A 21467-nucleotide genomic window follows, 5' to 3' on the forward strand; every position below is an offset into this window, starting at 1 on the left:
TCAAAAGAAGGCACATTCGCTCCCACAATATGTAACAATGGCAACTTTCCTGGAAGGCTTGGAAAGAGATTTAGACATAGGCCTTTTGCCTGATCCAGCAGAACACTTATGTTCTTAATGAAATATTTACCTAATCTATCTGCCGGAAGCTCGCAGTGGATCACACCGAGTAGGTGAAGTTAATTATTTAAACAGGATCTGCACAGGAGTGCCAGGCCTAATGAACACAGCAATTCTCTTCAAATGTCTTGCTCCTATGAGGCAGCTGTGGAGACTAAAGGTCCCCGCCTTCCCGCAGCTACCCAAGTCTCCTCCTCTCCAGGGTTTTCCCCCAAGCAATCTGAGTGTGACTGCACGCCTGCCTTTGCTCCTCCCACTTAATGCTTTCCTTGGTCCTAGGAGACAAGGGGGAGAGGAGTTTATCACAGCAGGAGGGGGAGACCCCCATGCTTCTTCATTCATCTCTGCCTTTTTTGCCTGATCTGGACTTCCCTCTGCCTCAGACTCTCCCAGCTCACTAAGTCAGTCACAGAATGGTGGCAGTTTGGTATAGTCAGCTGTCATCACTTCCTATACATATTTATTACATTTTTTAAAAAAATTGCTAAATTATTTGCCAATATTTTCCTTGTAGCTGTGGAGGTACTGACTCAGCCTCCCAATTTGACGAAGTATTTGCTGGAAAATGTTATATATTTCCCTTTACATCCCCATGCTCATATCTCCCCCAATTCTCCTTCTACACTCAACTTACACATCATCTCCCCTGCCCATAACCTCTCTCTCTCTCTCGCACACACACACACTTCCCTGGTCCTTTTACATGTGTTTATTCCTCCCATAACACCCTATTTTATCCCCTGCCATTCAATTCCCAGTCTATTACTTATTAATAGTAAATATTCAACTATCTTTTTATTTCGCAACCTAATTTCCCTCAGCACCTCCTCCTCTGGATCTTTGCCCTCAGAGTAGGGAAACCATATTTCCTTCCTCCCACCCAGACTTCTCTGTCTCATGGCCACCTTTGCTCAGCAGACCAGACCACTGTTTGAAAAAAACACTGACGTCAACAGTGGAAACCTCAAAAGTTTGCTTTTCATGCATTTTTACCTTCTAGACACAACACTCCAGCACAAAGTCTGCCAAATCACACACTCTGCGAGTTCTAGTGGTCCTCTGCTCCCTTATGTTAAAATTGGTGGAGGGGTGGGCAATTCACCATAGCAATCATGCTTGCAAAATTCACCTCCATGAATCACAGGTCATGCACGCTGCAGCTTCAAGCTTTCATTACATCATTTCCTGCTATTTTTGCAAATCCGGATTGTAAAAAAAGATATCTAAGAGTCAGAAACCTTATGAGAGAGTCCTCCTTAAAAGCAAGATAGATAAAGGCACTATGCATGGGCCTTGAAGAGAAAAACAGCAGGCAAAACTTGGAATTGGGTTATCTGGTATCTGATCAGAAAAGGACAGTTGCAAAAAAGAGTGCAGGATTTCACATGTCCTGAAGAAGCTTAGGAAGTACACTCATCTTCATTACCTGTCAGACAGGCAGATCTGTAGTTATTTATTTCCACACTACAACACACATTATTTATTGGCAGGATTACAGAACTGAACAATAGGAGGAAGGAAGCAAAGTTTGGAACATAGCACAAGGTTATATTTGAGGAGAAAGCACTAGTGCAAGAACTGCCAGCATGTGGGATTTGTATGTCTCAGTATATTTCTTCACTAATTTCAGAAAACTACATCAAAAAAAGATCTAATGCTGCTCCTTGTCCTCTGTGCGTACCAATGGTTAGGATTCCTCTTTCCCCCTCTTTCAGCCCCATTCTACTATTGAATGCCTAACACTTCCATTCCAAATTATGCCCAAATCCATTGTCAAACAAATGTATCCTTGCATATATTTGACCGTTTGAAACTGTTCAGTAGAAAGGAAACTAAGAGTCATTCCAGGATGCTGTCACCATTTTCTTTTACCAGGGGCGGGCAGAAGGTGGATCAGGATCTACTGGGAGATCTCTGGCCGATCTGCAGCAGATCAGCAAGGCTTTCCGATTGTTTAACGAGGGCGACGTCAGAGACACCTTTGCGGCGGAGAAAAGGCTTCGGGCGCAAGATGAGCAAACAAGGCCAACACCGCGCAGAGCTTAATGTGTGCAAAAGTGGCATTTCCCAAGACTTCCTCGCTTTCCAATTTCACCTCTCCAGCCGCACCCAAGAAGATCGGCTGCCTCCTCCCCAGTTTGGTGGGGTGGGGTGGAAACGTTGACGCGGCTGGGGGAAGAAAACAACCTCCAGGAGAAAGGAGCCTCGTGCGGAAACGAAGGCGCCGCTTTCTCCAGCCTTAGCGACGCGGATCCATCGCGCAAAGATTATCCCCGGAGGCCGCTTCAAGAGCAGCGACAAGGAAGAAGGGGCGCGAACGGGGCAAAGCAACGAACCACGAGCAGAAGCCACCCGGGGCCTTGTGTTGGGGCACCTGAAAGGCTGCTGCATTTGTTGCGGCGCCTCCATCGGATGCTTAATGGCAAGATAAACATTTGGGAAGTCTTTTTTTTTTTTAAGGTGCACGAGACGCTGCGGCAAACTAAGCCGGCTCCCCCACCCCCCCCTCCAAAAAGCAATAAATAACTCCGCATGCGACCCTACGGGAAAGGGGTTTAGCACAGCCTACATTACAAGCCACCACACAGCCAGCAAAGGGGGGGGGAGAAAAAGACTGCGCCGGCGCATAGCTGCGGCTCCTTACATACCCATCCGCTCCTCGCCGTCCAGAGGCGCGCCGCATGCGCGCTGCAGCCCAGCTCGACGGCAGGCGGCGGGCGAATGAGGCTGGGCGGCGCGAGCCAATCCGTTTATGGGGAGGCGCGGCCTCCGCGCCTATTGTGATGCCCGAGGCGGGAGGAGGGCGGGGCTTAGGCTGTGTTTGTCGGGCGAAGCAGCCGGGGCCATTCGGTGCCCGGCTCGGCGGAAAGTGGCGAGCGGGGAGGAGAGGTAGGGCTCCGGCTGGCGGGACGGACGGACGGACTGACGGACGGTTAAAGGTAGAAGCGGCGCCCGCGGAACCGGGGCGGCAACATGGTGTCGTGTATCATCTCCCGAGTCGTTGTGTAAGTGGAGAGGGTGAGGGAAGCGGGGCCTCAAGAGGGACCGGTACCAACGGACTTTTCCCTCAGACTTGTGCGGGGGGTAGGGGAGGCATCTTCGCTCCTGCCTCTCTCGCCGCTGAGGCTTGTGGGGGCCGGAGGAGGAGAAGAATGCGGTGCTACTGCGCTTGCGCACACAGCGGGGGTGATAGAAGTGCCCTCTGGGACTTCCTGCTGCTTTGATACTTGGGGTGGAGCGAAGTGGGCCTTTCCGCAAAAGCGCCGGTTCCCCCTTCCAGCGTATGGCCGTTTTAGGGTGCACGGAAAGCAATCCTTATGGGCCTCGTCGTGCTCTTAGGCGCGCCCCTAACTTACCTGAGAGCGTCAGGCTTCGGTGCGGTGAACGCGGGGATTTTGCGAGTTCGAGTCACAGGGAGCCGCCCTCTTGGCTCTCGGTGTCGCTGTTTTGGGACTACAGTTCCCATCATCCCTGGCTACTGGTCCTGTTAGCTAGGGATGATGGGAGTTGTAGTCCCAAAACAGATGGAGGGCCAAGTTTGGCCATGCCTGGCTTAGAGGCTGCCTTACCTCACGTGCGATCATAGATTCACAGAGTTGTAGAGTAAGAAAGGATGGCAAGGATCATCTAGTCCAACTCCCTGCAATGGAGGAACCTCGAACCCATGACCCTGAGATTTAGAGTATCGTGCTCTACCTACTGAGCCTATCCCTAAGGCATGTTGTGTAAGGAGAGGAGGAGATGCGCTGGAGCGAGGCAAAGTCATGGCAGTTTTTTATTTCTCAGATTTGGGGGGGGGCGATCATGCAGCCTGTTTAGCTTTAGAGACTCTTTCCCCTCAGTTTTAGATATGTCTGTACAGTATATCATTGTGGTCATTGGGTGGCACTCAAATTATATAATGGTCACCTTTTAAAAATCTGATTATGATTCCTGTTTGCTCTAGGATCCAGAGCTGGTCACAACTATTTAAAACACCACACTAAAAACAGTAAAAGCACGCTTGAGGCCACAGCCACCTTTGTTGTCTAGAGCTTCGCCCTGTCATTGAAAACCGGTTTGGGGACTGAGCCCTAGCCAGTGACTCTAAACAAGCTTTTATGTGACTGCTGGCTCATAAGTTTTATTTGTAAACATGGTGCAGTGAAACTCTGTAAATGAGAAGCTCCTTATATTTTTGTAGATCTCCCCCTGTTTTATAAAAAAAATAAGGTTTTATTAGTATAATACTGATGGGTCTACTGATGAATATGACCCAACAGTGCCAGGTCTTCATCCTTGTCTGTTTGCTTAAATTCATACGATTTAGAAACTAATTGGGAGATAGATGAATGTCCACTGCCTGTAAAGAGACTTTAAGTGATGGGTTTGGCTGGACCTTGGATACACCATTTTGTGTTTTTATCAGAAATACCTTTGCCATCCTGGGGGAGGGGGCCGTAGTTGAAAAGTTAGTGTACTTTTCCTATTGAAAAATTAGCATTTTTTGGTCATTGGGCAAAGTGTTGAAAGAACGTATATTTTTCTGAGAAATCCCATATATTATCCATTAATTTCAACATTTAGATGATTAAAGAATGGCTTTTAAATGCATGCTCTAGTGATTTTAACCTAGTTTAACAAGAATTTGTAGTGGTTATAAGAATGTGATCTGGTAAATGTAGTTCCAGGGACGTGGGTGGCGCTGTGGGTAAAAGCCTCAGCGCCTAGGGCTTGCCGATCGAAAGGTCGGCGGTTCGAATCCCCGCGGCGGGGTGCGCTCCCGCTGCTCGGTCCCAGCACCTGCCAACCTAGCAGTTCGAAAGCACCTCCGGGTGCAAGTAGATAAATAGGGACCGCTTACTGGCGGGAAGGTAAATGGCGTTTCCGTGTGCTGCGCTGGCTCGCCAGATGCAGCTTTGTCACGCTGGCCACGTGACCCGGAAGTGTCTCCGGACAGCGCTGGCCCCCGGCCTCTTGAGTGAGATGGGCGCACAACCCCAGAGTCTGTCAAGACTGGCCCGTACGGGCAGGGGTACTTTTACCTTTACCTAAATGTAGTTCCAGTCCCAAATGGCAATCTTGTGGCAGCTTAAATACTAATTGGGCAACCCTTATAATTTATTTCTAAATACAGTGTGATTTTTAAAAAACAAACAGTGCCTTTTATTCTGAGGACTGTTTTAAAATTGTGGTATAAAAACAATCAAATGTTTTATGTCAGCCATATAAATTAGCATACACATGCTATGATTTGGAAAAGAGTAGGTCTCTGTTTGCTGCAGAGAACTCTGGCCCCGACAACACCAAACAACCCTTTTTCTTTTAAGTACTCTTTTTTCGAGTTCAAAGGGCAAAATGATGTGGCCTTATGAGGCCCACACTTGAAGTGAATAAAACTGTGATGTAAACCAGGCATTTTGAGAGTGTCTGCCATGTGAGCAAGCAATTAAATGGTAAATATATCTTCTGAAATGCATGTAGTCAACCAGTAGGCATGTTTCAGATATTTGGAATTCTGTAATGATGGGTATGAGGTGGAAATTGCACAGACAACCATGAAACTGTCATCTCATGGAAACGTTTCTGAGCAGGCAGTACTATATCAGATCCACTAAATTATATATGGACTGAAGGTGGCAGCAGTTGCAGCTTTGAAGGTATGCATTATCCAAGAGTTTGTGAATGTTTCCTTTTAAATCAGTCTTTCAACTTTAATATTGGTCTCCTGTTGGTGCATGTGTACAACAGCTTTGCAGGTTACAGCAAATTTGCAAGCCTACATTAAAAATTATCCTCTCAACTGCACATCCGTAGTGACTAATTATGGAAGTAGCAATTCATTTGCCTAAGGTGAACAACCATTCCTTTTTGCTGATTAGTCTGTGTGGTTCCTGTAACTCCTTAAATTTTAGCACAATAGAAGCAAAAACCTAATAATGTTGCATACCGTATATGTACAGTGCATGCTTAATTTAATTAGAGCATCATTCCACTAAAAGTAAACAAAATGGGCAGAATTCACCTAACCGGTCATTTCACCATACGTCCTATGCAAGGATGTCTGCTTGAGCAACAGGGCTTTCTCCTTTCCTTCTCCTGTGCCCCCCCCCCCCAAGTTGACTGTGGGGAGGAGTCAGGAGATCCCCCTGAACAGCACAGGGGTGGGGGGGTGTCATTCTCTCTGGCAAGCTGAAATCTTGGGGTAGATTGAATTATGAGATGAGCATGATGTTGAATTCCACCCAATGAGGAAGTGAAGCTAATGTTGGTGAGAAGAGACAATGTTCTAGGGCTTACTAATGAATTAAAAACCGACACATCACCAGCTTCCAGGTGGCATCCACCCAAGAATTCTTAAAGAGCTTACACATGAAATTAAATGGTAGTTGCATGCTAGTTCATGCGCACACTGTGCACCTTTTAGTTTTCTTCTTTCAAGATGCTTCCATGGAAGCAAGAGTCCTGAGGATGATATAGCAAAAGTGTGTCTGTTTTTCTGCAGGAGGTTTCTCTGCTGCTTTCGCAGCCCAGGAAACAAAACTGGAAGAGTAGAAATCTGATCTATTACTTGTGGCAACAGTTGGCCCAGTTGAATGGGTTTTAATAGTGGAAAGAAGAGTAGCTGCTGGTATGGTTGTTAATAAATAAATAAAGGAAGGAAGGAAGGTCCTTGGGGTGGCAGTGTCAAAGAGAATTGTTCTTTTTGCTCTGTGGCTAACAATGGCCAAATAGTGGGAGCATTAACACATGGAAATATGTCTATCCTTGAGCATATTGATGAATGTGAATGGTTACAGCTGGGAGGTAGCATTCATGTAGCACTGGCTAGGGCTTTAGCAGGTCTGTGCAGTAACACACAATAAATAGTACTTGACTCTCCTTTTACTAAATATAAGTTTTGAGTAAGGTGTTCAGTCAGTAAAAGTTAACGTTTATGAAACCTTAAATTCAAAAACCTTGCCTTTCAATGAAAGGCATTTTTTAGGACGAAGAAAACTTTCTTTAAAAAACAAAACAAAAAACCTTAGTAACTAAATATTAGCAGTGTCTGGGATAATCTCAGGATTTTCACCCATGTTGTGCCTGTTGGCTTATATTTAGAGGTGTGTGTGAACTTGTCTCGTTTCTGAGACAAGATGTGTTCCAAGATGTGTTACTGCAGGCTTCTGAATGAGATAGTTTTGATCGCCACTCTAGGAGTCATGTTGATCTCACCAGCTAGGTGATTCATTATGTGTTCATTCTCCAGAGTACTACAGTGTCAACCCTGAGTACACTCTACATACTCCAAAAAGAGTTAACTTTCATGGCCTAGGTTCTTAAGGTGCCTTGGCCACACAGTTGACAAATAAGCCTCAGCTTGGATTCCTGCATAGCAGCGGGTTGGATCAGATGACCCTCGGTGGTCCCTTTCAACTCTATGATTCTACCCAACTTGGAAACTGGGGAGATGGTGAGGAATAGTGTAACTACCCAGGCAATCCCCACCCACCTTTGCAGCCTCAAAGTTGGAAGGAAGACTGGCTGACTCTTAACTTGACCAGAGGATGTGGCAAAGTAGATTTTTTGGAAGTCTGCTTGTGGGTAGAAGTATGTAATGAAGGGGTGTAAAAGGAGGAGCCGGTAAAATTAGCAACAGAGAGGCTGTGTAATTAATAACCAGAAGGATCTTTGCATGTTCTTTAATTTTAAGTGGTGGAGTTGGTGACATTTAGAGAATTGCAGGTGGGTTGGATTAAAGACACATCTATGAGTTCTGTATTTCAAATGGTGTAATGTTTTAAAGAAGTTTTCATTGGCAGCAAAAGGGTATTTCCAGTACAAAAATGCGCTCATGTGGATCCAGATTTCTAAAATGCTGTTTAAAGAATGAATGTTTTAGAATAGCCCTAACATTAAAAAAAAAATCTTTTTGCATCTCTGTTTAATGTGAACTGCCAGCATGTTTGTATAATGTGAATTTTGTAGCACTAAGAACTGAAACAAAAGCAGCATTCAGAGAGCAGCTAGATTTTTAAAAAGGAAATCCAAGTAGGTAATTCCTTAGAGGAAAGTTGTCCCTTAAAATCAGTCTTCAGTATTTATATATGTTTTAAAAGTAGACCCATCTGTTGTTGCCAAGGCAAATCATGCCACTGAAATATCCCAGGACTTCGTAGGTGAATGACTTGCTATAGATAGGCAATGTCTGTGGACTAGGAATTTCAAGGGATGCTGTGACTAGAATTCTTGGCAACAAGACATGCTAGCAAACTGCTACTGAGAGGAAGAAGTAGAAGCACTGGGCTGATGGGATACTTGTCCTATGATGTAAGATGCCTGTCATTTCTTCTGTTCTGATAGAATAGATAGTGGGCATCACTGTACATGAGTGTAACATCCGTCCCACAGTTATCTGCAGAATTGCTGCTGAAGGATTCTGCTGTGGAGAGCGATGCCAGTGAAAGTGGTTGGCATTTGGCCCTTGTTTAGAATTTTGTGTTGTATCTCAAGGAGGCTTTTTTTGTTAAACATGCTGCTGAGCTGTGGCTCATGTCAACCATGTTTGGAAGATTTTTTTAATTTTAATTTTTTTATTTTTTTGCTCTGAAGCTGTAAGGGCTATGAAGTCTTTGGACATAGTCCTGACAATGCCTGCTTTCATACATTTATAAAAGAAGAGCAAGTATTGGTAGTCATCCTTATCTAATATATGTGATAAATTGAGATCGACAGTACAGCACTTTGATAGTAGATTTGTACAAAAATGCTACTGCTGTTTCTTGACCTATAGAATGCTCTTCCATTAAGCATGAGGAAGAGTTCTAAAGATTAATTGATTCTTCACTATGTAAATTGAAACAAGGCTCAAAGGAATGGTGAAAAACTGCCTTCCCAGTTACGGGGTTACGTTCTGGAGATTTCGCCAAAAGTCAAAACTGCATAAAGTCAAAACCCACTGGGTTTAATGGCAGATGGGATTGCCAAAGTCATTTTTTACAGAACCCTGCCCTCTTTTTATTTATTTTGCCATGCACATAAGTTAAATATGTTTAAGTGTAACTATTATTGGGAGAGATAGTATCACTATTAGAGTGGCAAAGAGTGTCATAGAGTAATCAGGAACAATAGTTTTTCTATATATTTGGAGCCCAATATTTATCTTTTTGGCTAGAAAGTTGTTTACAATCGCACTTTGTTGGTGGTGTCCTTAGATAACAGTTTTGGCTGCTTGTCAGACAATTGTTCAAGAGTGCCAGGCAGAGAACATTGCATGTACAATCACAAATCTGTCTTTTATGTGCTCTTCTAATACTCGGAGAAGAGTTGCTGTTTAAAACCTTAATGCAAATTTTGGGAATAAAAAATCAGACTTACAAGCTCAACATGCACAAGATAGTATTTTCTAAACTGCTGGGGGAAAGGCTGTGACACAAGGAAAAACCTTGTGTTTTATTTTGCTATAGGGGTCTGCAAAATATCCAGTGATCTTGTTGAACGCAAGTCAAAGCTGTACTGTAACAAAGTGGCATTATGGATTGATAAAGGTTTTGATGTAATCACTGCTTTTTAAAGTGAGAGATCTGTGTCCTTTCTCACAATTAGCTGTAGAGATTTTTCCTAGTCCATTGCTACCTATGATTTTTACTGTGTTCTTAGCCCTTTCTATATCAGAGGCTATTTCCATACTCTTTGAGAACTTGCCTCTCTTCCAGATGATTTGGAGATGGTCTCTGCATATGCATATCAAGGTCCATCTCCTAGAGAAGCTGTCAAAATAGGAAGGCTCAATGCTACTTCACAGTCTACCCTTATCCTTAAAAGGAAGTTTGCAACTTCATGCAACCTACCAGAAGTGTTATTTCCTGATTTGGAGAATGATGCTGTACCAAGGCCAGCAGTGAAAATTATTTCTGAAAAACTTGACTTCAGATCTAGACATTTTCTTAGGGAGAACGATATAACTTGTTCGGTTCTTTACATATGTGGTTCCACTTTTGCAATAACTTTAAGTTTTATGGATCACCCAAACTATGCAAAAAGTTTTTATGGACCCAGGTTTTTTGGGGAAGTAGAGCTTGATGTACTTGAACCATTCACAGTCACCTCATTATTCATTCTTCTGCTTATCCTCCTAGGTAGTGGGATAGAGATGAATGTTGTGAAATAGTAAGACTGGAAACAACTATTTTCAACTTTGCTTATGGTAGTTGCTCACTATTCTTTTTGTCTTAACATCTGTATCTTATAATGCTTATAGACTCAGTAAAAAGTTGATGTTTTGCCAGTGTTGCCACATTGGATCAATTTATCCATTATGAACTGTTGTGGTGCAATTGAAGCAATGTGGCAAGCACTCGATGATGATGATGAATTCCTCCAACTGATGTAATCGGTAACATTTTGGAAGTCCACAATAGCTCTTAAAGACTTAAAAAGAATAAAATAGCAAATAATGTTTCAGTCTGGAAAACTAATAGGCTTTGCCCTAAATGTCCCATTTCTAGGTCCTGGGGAAAGCTATATTCTATTTCCAGTGTAAATGGCAATAGAAATAGCAGTATCCTAAATGTTCAGAAATGGGTTGCTGAAACTGGGCAAAGTGTTCCAAATCAAATTTCATCAGTCCTGTGCTTTAATACAGTGGTACCTCAGGTTAAGTACTTAATTTGTTCCGGAGGTCCGTACTTAACCTGAAACTGTTCTTAACCTGAAGCACCACTTTAGTCAATGGGGCCTCCTGCTGCTGCCGCGCCGCCAGAGCATGATTTCTGTTCTCATCCTGAAGCAAAAGTTCTTAACCTGAAGCACTATTTCTGGGTTAGCGGAGTCTGTAACCTGAAGTGTATGTAACCTGAGGTACCACTGTAGTTCATTAGTCCTACTGAAGTTTATATGTGGATAGCTGAATCACACTGATGGTTTGTTCGCTTTGTTAATAAGTAGCATCCTCTTCTCTGTTTATCATTCCCAGCTGATTTCTAAAGCATTGACCCTGTGCTTTTGTTCTGTTGAATTAGCTCCTAAGAAGGAAATGCACATGACTAATGCAGGTAAACAAATCTCAACCAGTAATCAGCAGTAAATGTCAGAGCCAGGTCAGGGCTGAGAGGCTGTATCTGATTCAAGGCCTAGTATGTGCTCTTACTAGGGAAGGGCAGAGTGTTTGACCAGGGCTGACATTATACACCATTCCATTTTGTGCTTGGAGAGCATCTGAGGCCTGCATTCACTCAATCCCAGGTAGTTCACTAAGCTAGGTCACTGCCCTGGCTTCTGAGATTCCTGCTTCAAATCCCAGGATCACTGTCAGTAGGTCTGATCTCTGCCTCCAGTGTAACAGTGGACACTGTAGGTTATGCATTTAGTGTTAATAAATTGGCCCCCGCAAATTAAAGTAATTGATTGTAATTTTTATTTGGTAGGATTGCAAGCTAAGATTATTCTTGTCTGATTTTTGAAATTATTTTTTAACTGGAACGTTCCTGTAAAACAGGTGTAGGGGACTTGTGGCGCCTCAAATGTTGTTGGACTCACACCAACCCTCACCTTGCCATGCTGCCTAGGGCTGATGGGGATTGGAATTCAAAAAATCTGGAGGGCCATAAGTTTCTCATCCTTCCTTTTGAAGAATGAAAGTCCTTTTTCCTGCTTGGAATGTTAACTTATGCTTTTCAGTATCTTGGAAGACATCTATATTGATTTTTTGGTAAAGTGCATATTTAATTGTTGATTAGATGATGAGTAGTTAACATATCTTAATGTGTTGCCAGTCCTACTGAATTAGTCATCTCTCTTGATATGCATGTTGGGTGGGGAGAATACACCTCTATAATTGCCATAATCACAAAGGTGATTTTTTAAAAAAATGCTAGCCAGTGCATCAAGAACATGGCATTTTCTTCTAAAGGAGCCCAGTATTAATCTTAAAAGTCCTAGTTGGTCCTGGTTTACCAGAAGCAAACCTTGTTATGTTGAATTTTATTCTCTTCATGTGGCAAACTGCTGTATTGATGTAAGGTGTATGGAATCCTTGAACTTACCTGAGTGTCTAGTGTGGGTGGGGCCAGTTGTCAGAACATGTTTGGGAAGAATGTAAATGGATAGTGCATATATTTCATTATGTGAAATCAACCTCTGGTGAACTATTGCATACATTTGCTGTAGACCTGTTCTCTACAGACATGGATGCCTTAGGAAATACTTGAAAGAACTGGAGTGCTGCCAGTACCTGCTTTGTATAAAGATCAGCCATCTGGTGATTTAAAGCATGTTTCGCCAGACTGCCATGGCAACCAAGTATTAAACAGTATCTAGCTATTTGAGTTTAGAAAAACACTTCCTCATTGAAAGAAAGTGACTCCTAAAGCCTGACTATTCTGGTGAAGTGCACACGCTAACATAACCTTACTAGGGAGATGGATCCCCTGTTTTGGAGACTCACAACATGAACTACAGTAGATTGCATGCTGAATGTTATTTTCTATTACATTATAACAGGGCACATTTCCTTATGGGCATTTGTCTTCCCTACATGCCCTTAGTTACATTAGTGTTTGGCTCAGGGTTGCTGTCTTCTTTCTTCACTAGGCTTCCTATTTGACTTAGTGCTGGTTCAGTGCTGGTTCATTGGGCAAACAGGAAATATTAGGAATTCTGATGGGCTGTCACCCATCCTGCAGGTCAACCGTCTTCCTGTCTGGGCTGATGGATGTGGCATTTTGTTTTTCCAAATTTGAAGCTATAGCACAAATTCTGGCCTGAGTGTGCTGGATAACTCTCTGTTTCGGAGCCTAATTCAAGTGCTGGTTTTGACTTTTAAAGCCTTATAAGGCTTGGGACCCTATATGTAAAGGTATGTGTTTCCCTGTATGAACCTCCCCAGTTACCAAGGTCATCATCTAAGTCCCTTCTCTATGAGCCACCTCTAAGAGAGGTCTGGAGAATGGCAACGAGAGAACAGACTGGTTCTCTAGTTTGGCACCAGGCAAAGTCTTGGGGCAACACCTATGATATGATATTGTATTATTAATTCTGCTTCTAATATATTAAAGATGTGATTTTATTACTGTGGGTTGTATTCAACCAAATCATTGTACAGGCTGAACCAGCACAACTATGCCCGCTAGCATAAGGCCACCAGACATCCCCATTTCCTGGGGACAGTCCCCGGATTTACAAATCAGTCCCCTGACAAAATCCATCTATTTAGTAGGAAGTTGAAAAGTGTCCCCAAATTCATTTAAAAAATCTAGTAACCTTATGCTTTCACAATAGGACTTATTTCTCCCTCCCCCCAAGCAACCCTTCACCCTTCCTAAACTCTCCTCGAGAAACACTTACACTAACCTTATTGCTCTTATTGCTACATTTAATACAACTTTGCATTTTTCCTTGGTTCTAAATCACTTTGAGACTTTTGTTGTGGGAAGCAGTATATAAATTCAGTTAACCTAACTTTACAAAGACATGAATGTGATACTGGTATAATAACCCTTTCACATCTACAGTTGAGTTTCTTGCCATGATTGTGTGCCTACCTTGTTATTGGTTTGTCTGCTGCCAGAGTTATCTCCATTGCAAGCTGCTTTCATGCACCCCCATTTCCATGTTCAGTATATAGAGAACTGCATGCTGTAGAATGACTAGATACTTAAAACCTCACACTTCAATTTGAATATAAATATTTATTATATTTGATGAATGCATATTCTTTTTAGAAATCTCTGTCTCCATTCCAGAGAAAGCACTATGTTTTATAAAGCTGGAGAAATGAAACAATCATGAACTCAAATGGCACTACATACATTTGTAAACAAGTCCATTAATTAAAAAGCAGTGTGTAATATAATTAGAATCAGCTGAAACAGTTTGACTGAAAATGGTTTTTCATTTAATGCCAGCTAAAAGTCAACGTAGTGTCTTCAATATAAAAATCAAGCATTTTTTGTCTTTGTACGATGTTTTGTTAAGCAAACTGTGATATAGCTTATTTTACAGTAGTGCTGCCCCTAGTATGTTTCAAAAATGCCGTAATCCCAGAGCCTTTGCTACAGTGCATACAATAGTTAATATAAATATGAGTATTTATGCCTACAGAAATACTTCAGTGTGGTGTAGTGGTTAAGAGCGGTAGACTCCTAATCTGGGGAACCGGGTTCGCGTCTCCGCTCCTCCACATGCAGCTGCTGGGTGACCTTGGGCCAGTCACACTTCTCTGAAGTCTCTCAGCCCCGCTCACCTCACAGAGTGTTTGTTGTGGGGGAGGAAGGGAAAGGAGATTGTTAGCCGCTTTGAGACTCCTTAAAGGGAGTGAAAGGCGGGATATCAAATCCAAACTCTTCTTCATTCATCCAACTAGCTTGGAGTAACGAAGTCTTCAGATAAACAGATGATATTCTCTCATGGGGCTACATTTGCTATACAGGCTAGTTAGCAAAGAGTAAACCTGATACCTCTGTGAATAATTGCGGCAAGTGTGTGTGTGTATGTACATACACAGCTGTAACGTACTAGAATCTCTGCCCTTTAGTGATATTTGTGAAGACATGCAGGAAAAGAAAAGAAAGCTCCCTGAGCCAAATCTTTCCCTTTGCCAAATATGTTAAGTGATAGATGAACAGATTTGTTTACCTTCATGCATTTTTAAACAAATAAGATTTGTGTTTTGTCCAGCTTCAAAGTAGTTATTCTATGTTTTCTATCTCTAAGTGTTATGTGTAACAGGTAAAACTTTTATATTCTTGTTGTGCTACCCATTAAATTCTACCTTAAGAGCTCTGCAGGTCATATAAATCACTTGCACTGCTGGCAACAGCCAGTTGAATGGTTTAGCTCCCAATGCCAAAGCCACTGGGGAAAACCCAAATGTAAGTGTGTTTCAGTAGGAATGGCAAATATGCAAGTCTTACTGCAGATTGTGTAATGGGGTAATCTGTATTAAAAATCATAATAGATTAAATCATGTTTGCCAATATTTTCAGTTTTTTAAAAATAAACTCACTATGCAGAACAAGAAATGTGTATATGACTGAATTTTAAATACTTCCTTCTTAATCAAAGCAGCCAACCTTAAAGAAATGCATCAAAGACAATCCCCAGTCAACTAATTTTTTGACCAAAGAAATAATATTTGGGAAGTATTTCCTATTGAAGTTAAGAAGGGCGAATTACAGAGGCCAATCCAATGAAATATACAGAGACCATAGACAGGATTATGTTGGAATTTTGTTAAGATTGGTTCACAGGTTAGCACTGAAATAAACTTCATACAGACTTCAGATGGGATAGTCCTGTTAACTGAAGCAGTTGTTCATTAGGTTATCTTGTCTTGTCAAAGTTCACTTTTGAAGTGACTGGAAAAACCAGTTTATCTCTTTTTCTTTCTCATGCAATATTACAGATCCATTGCTTATTTATTGTGCCCTTCTTGTCAAACCTAAATACTTCTATTTTTTTTCAACAGGCTGGTTTTTGGAATGCTGTATCCTGCATATTATTCATACAAAGCTGTGAAAACAAAAAACGTGAAGGAATACGTAAGTTTTGTTGCGCTATTTTTGTATTACTGAGTTGCATTTGTGGTGTGATACAACACAGCTTCATCAAAAGTCATACAGTCTCAAGTTCAGTAGTATGTTTGGTGATGCTGCTGCTCACTTGAATAGGGCTGGGACCAGCATCGAAACTCCCATTGTACTAGGCGCATTTTGCAACATTCTCTGTTCTCCAGTCCAAACCCCATGTTTTGCAGCCTATCCCCCCAAAGCACAGAAAGCAATACTGTGTATCAAACTGAGGCTATTCCAAACCAATGCAAAAGTTATTGCAATAATTCATTTCATTTATGCAAGCAGTTTCTAAGCTCAGGGCACAGTACTGCACCTAAGATTTCAGATTAAAACTGCTACTGCTGGAAAGAAAGGAGGACCTTTTTCTGCCTCCCTACTTCCAGCCACTCTCTGAAGACTGGAGAAGGGACCCTCATAAGAATATTAGAGGGCTGGGCAGGGGGAGTGTGGCTTTGTTTTTTGCAGTCTTCAGATGAGGACTAGACCATGTGAAAAATGAACATACGGTTTTAGCTGCAGTTCATTCATTTTCAGCTTTGCATTCTTGTTGTAAAAACAGTGTGCCTAGACACTCTATTACGGTGCCCATAACCTAGGTTTAAGCTTCATTTAGCACCTAGCTTTCATACCTCAGTTTCTAACACTGACTGGGACATGACAGCTGTGAGACCGAGACTGAACAGTTGCACCAGCAGAAGTGCTGGATTGATGACGGCAGTCCCACCTGGGCAACTGCATGGTCCCAATCTGTTTGCCTTTATATCCCAGCCCCACTGAGATAATCAGCAGCAACACTGGTGCTGAGTGGGTGGTTTCATCCCATCTCATATACTGCTACTGCACAAGTTTGTGAACAGCAGACAATAATTTATTGTAACATCTTGTGATCCTAATTCATACCTGAGTGTGTCAGTGTAGATGTAACACTGACTCCCTTCTTAAATTTGGCTGCAGCTGTTCCCTGATTTGATGTACATTTCCTTCTGCCAACCTTAATTGTGGTATAGGGTATACTTTTCCTGTGAAGCCAACCCACCTTAGGAAGGCTGAGAGCCATGCTGCATATTATTACATTGTGCACTGACCTAGAGGGTCGTGTGTCTCCCTCTTTCACTCTCCCATCTGCGGGGAGAGGAAGACTCTGCCTAGCCAAGATTTGGATTTTTGAATAGGTGCACTATACAGTCAGTGGAAGTAAGACTCAAACTTCTATAGTGCAAACCTATCCATTACATTTCTGTTCAAAAGTAAGGACCGCTGAATTCAGGCTTACTCTTAGAGAAAAATGTGTAGGATTGCAGCCTTAGTTGAACTTAATGAAAGAGATCTTTGTTCACCTACTTAAGCAGAAACTTTTTCATGTCTCCTGCTTATGAAAAAAATAAGATTAGAATCTGTTCTGTTACAACCAGTTAAACTTGAAGTGGAAGGCAGTGAGGTAACTATTTCCAATGTGTGCCTTGCTTAAATTGGAAGGCTGCAAATATGCAGTTTCTTGAGTTGTATTATGTCCAATTTTATGAGACTGTCTTTATGTAGTCAAATGAGTTGGAATCTGTGATCTTCTGCCTCTAGTGGTGTTTTCTTTTTAGATTCTGTGTTTTTTGGGGGGTGGGCTTGTTTGTATGTCTTTTTCAATGCAGCTGTCTATTCCTCTCCAGGAACAACGCCCCAGTTTGAGAAATGGGGATCTGAAGCTCTCCTTCAAAACAAGGGAGTCAGAATTGTTATCACCTTGGTTGAATCATGTTGAGAACAAGTTTTCTCCACACAACCTTCACAAAACATTAAACTTTGACAAATTTAGTTAGAGCAGATTGTATGTCCTTGAAGGTGAGATTACACAGGAACTATTCTGGAGGTGCTCTTTCCATCCCTTGGATATTGTCTTACAAGGGAATAAACACTTTGACAGCCTTATCCGAGATAGCAGAGAGCTGACAAATCTTCTACAATCTAGGAAGATTAAAGGTCTTTGATTCTTGTGACCCACACCAAGTGATTTTTAAAGTTTAAAACAACATTTTGTACAAGTTGTATATTCTTGCTTGAAAAATTAATTAAAACGCTTCCCTGCTTTGCATCCGAGACTTTCTCTACAGCTTTACTGTGGTTCAAATTCTCAAAGGGCAAGCACAAACTATTTTTAAAAACAAAGATTTATCACCTGTTAATTACTAGTAGAACTTCAACCAACACAATCTATATACAGATTAGGCAGGAATTTAGGAGACAAGGCAAGCATATGCTTTGGTCTTGTTAGGATGTTTTACTAAGTTTTCATTGTTCACTTAATAATCGTGGATATGCATGAGTGGAGTTCAACCACATATAACCCCTTTCCTGCTTCTATAGTCTTTTTTACATGGGTAGCAAAAACACCCCAGGATTCAGTACAGACATTATTTTCAGTTACGTCTGAACTGGAAACTATGGCACAATGCTTCCAAACAAGCCAGGAATATAAGCCAGTTTTTTATTTGGAATTACTTCACCATGGTTCCCTGTTTCAACGCTGTCTAAATACTGTACATTGCCGTTATTTGAACTAGCATCTGTATATTGGGGATGGCAAAACTTTAGCCATCCAGATGTTGTTTGACTATAGCTCCAGTCACCGCTGGCCATTGGCCATGCTGATTGGAGTTGATTGAAGTTAGTTGCCATCAACATCCAGAGGTTCCCCATCTTGCTGTATATGATTGTATGAGCATGGCTAATGAGATGGGGCCAGCTAAACCTTCCGCATGTGAAACTGAATTATTGCTTTAACTTGCCAGGTGAACTTTAGTTCCTCGGGACTGAATTATCAAGCCTGTCATCCAGGATGTTGAGTTCGTAATTGCCCCAAGCAGGCACTGCTTGAAATACTGAATTATTAAACGAGTTCTCTAAGGAAGCATGTCTCTTTGTTTAAAACAGACTTTCTTCCACAAATCCCCTTTCCACTAGCAGTTTAGTTCAAATAATTATTGGTAATACGTGAACATAATAATGTTAACTTCTCAAATGTAATTATCAATGCCTGGCATTTAAAGCTTTTTACCCTTAAGTTTCCCCCCCTTAAGTATATATAAAATGGAATAATATAAGTACAGAGAACAGAGATTGAAATTCATGAGACTTTAAGTTTGTGAATTTAGTTGAGTTGGGTAAAGAGTTGGCATTGCTACTTTTCTTGCAAGAGTCACAACCCAACAACATCTGGAATGCCATAAGTTATCCTCTCCTGCAGCAGTACATCTAATCTATCATTGCTCTATGTTGATGATTTAAATATAAACATTCATATTTATATATTTTCTTAAATGTATATCTCACCTTTCTTCAGTCTTGGAACCTGTGGTTCCCAGGTGGTCATTCATCCAGGTCTCATGCCTTCAGAGCACACCCTAGCACATGCATGTCAACATTTCAGTTTTTAAATTCAGAAATCATGCGCTAATAAGCAAGCATGTTTTCCATCAGAATATAAATTCTTGACACCTGAGAAAAAAATCTTCATGTTTACATATTTCTAAAAAATCGGATTTGATTCCTTTTAGGAGATAAATCTTTGTTGATATGGTCTTCTTGTGGATAGTATGTTAGTATGCATTAATAAATGATTTTTCATTGCCCCAAATGATCAGAAACATTCTTTTTAGCCCTGCAAAGAGCACTTTACCAATAAATAATTTTTCTTTTAAAATTGTGCAACCCACAAAATATGGCTCCATGGAATCACTAGGGCAGTGTTCAAAATTCTCATTGTGCTAGGCGCGTTTTGCAACAGGGAATTTCATTAATGCAAGCAGTTTCTGAGCTCTGAGCGCAGTACTGCACCTAAGAATTCAGATTAAAACTGCCACTGCTGGAAGGAAAGGACCTTTTCCTGCCTCACTACTTCCAGCCACTCTCTGAAGACTGGAGAAGGGACCCTCATAAGAATATTAGAGGGGAGGGCAGGGGGAGTATGGCTTTGTTTTTTGCAGTCTTCAGATGAGGACTAGACCATGTGAAAAATGAACATAAGGTTTTAGCTGCAGTTCATTCATTTTCAGCTTTGTATTCTTGTTATAAAAAAGCGCACCTAGACACTCGATTGTGATGCCCATAACCTAGGTTTAAGGTGCCATTTAGCTCCTAGCTTTCATACCTCAGTTTCTAACACTGCACTAGGATGATTAACATGCCAGTGAATTACCCTTAAGTTTTAGAGCTAAGGCATTTCCCCCTGTTTCCTCTGCTATTCTTCCCCATTTCCTCTGCATTAAAGCATTCTGCTCAGTCTATGGAAGTTCACATGAAGGTCAATTTTTTTCAGATGAAGACAGCCCATCAGTGTAGTAACTTCAGCTGGCATGTACACTAATTTAACTCTGTTCACTCGTGCTTAAAATACCCTCTAATTCCTTTGGGAATTAAGCTTAGGATATCATCACATGACTGGTGCTCTGTTCAGTCTGAAATGCTAAGAAATCTGTCTGAACCTGAGGAATTTCAAAAAATAAAGTGAGCAAAGTTTGCTCCAAGGGAAAATACATCTATGAGTTCAATGGTGTAATTTTAAAATTGATTACGTAAGGCTGTTAGCCATCTAAATAACTTTTAGTTGATTAATAAAATGCATTTAATGCTCAACTGGGTGATTAAGTAAGTTTACACATCACAAATAAAAACATGTCCTTGCTGATTAACCCCCCCCCCCCCGCTAGTTAATGGCTAAAGATATTTCGTTTTTTCCCCGTGTATTAAACACTGCTGTGTATAAGACACCCCCTATTTGGGGGGACTCAAAATTAAGAAAATGGGGGGAGATTGCCTCTGTGTATAAGACTACCCCCCCTTTTAACAGTATTTTTTAGTAAAAAAAAACCTAGTCTTATACACGGAAAAGTATGGTAATTAAATTGATCCACTATGTAAATTACAACTTGTAGTTTTACAAAAGCTTTTTTTTTAGTTTAGCTTTGAAAATTGGTTTCTTTCTTTAAATTCAGTAGTGCTGTGTCTTTCAATTTTTTGTATTTTAGTATGGTGGCATTTTGATATGGTCTGCCTTGTGGAGAACTGGGATTAGAAGTGTCAGGCTAATAAGCTAGAGAAAAATGTTTTGCTCCAAAAAATTGTACTTCATGCATTTTGAAGCAGGATAACTTTGTAGAATATTCTCACAAACTGACTTTGAGAATTGCTTTTTAAACAACTAGAGCATAACTTTTATTATAAATTGAAACCCAGTACTTATTTATATATTTCTTTGTTTTAATGGGGAAATGGCATCTGGCTATTTTTGTAGTGGTTTGTATAGCGTAGTTAGCAATAGATCCCTTCTGGTAACCCTCTAAATTACCAAGTATGACATAAATGTGTGTAGGAAATGTAAAAGAGACAGATTAAAATATCCTATGGGAATAAATCCTTGGGCTTAATACTGCAGTTCATTTTTCAAGCGGCAAAAATAGTGACTACAGACGCTTTTCTTGCCCATCACATGCTTTGAGAATCTGTGCTCTCTTTAAATGCACATTTTAAGGAAGACTCTCCATGACATTTCATCCAGTCTGTGCTTCTGCATTCAGATTCTTTTGTCTGGTCCACTTACTGATCACTTTTGGATGACTATATATTCACTTAGGTTGAGATTTGAACAAGATACACCCATACACACACCCTTTTCATAAGCTGTGATTTAAATCAGGAAGTCTCTAATCACACTTTCCCCTTTCTTTAGAACAGGGAGACCATGCCTACCAAGTTCAGAACAAGTCAAAATCTTGAAACTGTGGTTCAAAACTGTTTTAAAGAGTCTGCCTTGTTCCAGAATTGGTA

The 21467-nt window shown here is 41.3% G+C and overlaps 2 protein-coding genes across 2 annotated transcripts in view; one reads left to right on the forward strand and one right to left on the reverse strand.

Annotated features, from left to right (window-relative positions):
• Nucleotides 1-2856, reverse strand: part of JMJD1C (jumonji domain containing 1C) — a 117041-nt gene extending 114185 nt beyond the window's left edge. The window contains exon 1 of the mRNA XM_053388380.1: nt 2769-2856. The gene's annotated coding sequence lies outside the window, so the exon portion shown is untranslated. The remainder of the gene's footprint in view (nt 1-2768) is intronic.
• Nucleotides 2857-2900: 44 nt separating this feature from the next.
• The window catches only part of REEP3 (receptor accessory protein 3), a 29517-nt gene continuing 10950 nt past the window's right edge, over nt 2901-21467 (forward strand). Inside the window, exons 1-2 of the mRNA XM_053388399.1 lie at nt 2901-3125; nt 15548-15620. Of these exons, the coding sequence (XP_053244374.1) occupies nt 3094-3125; nt 15548-15620 (105 nt within the window). The 5' untranslated portion in view covers nt 2901-3093. The remainder of the gene's footprint in view (nt 3126-15547; nt 15621-21467) is intronic.

The sequence above is a fragment of the Podarcis raffonei genome, chromosome 5 (genome assembly GCF_027172205.1).
Source record: "Podarcis raffonei isolate rPodRaf1 chromosome 5, rPodRaf1.pri, whole genome shotgun sequence".
Taxonomy (NCBI): Eukaryota; Metazoa; Chordata; class Lepidosauria; order Squamata; family Lacertidae; genus Podarcis; species Podarcis raffonei.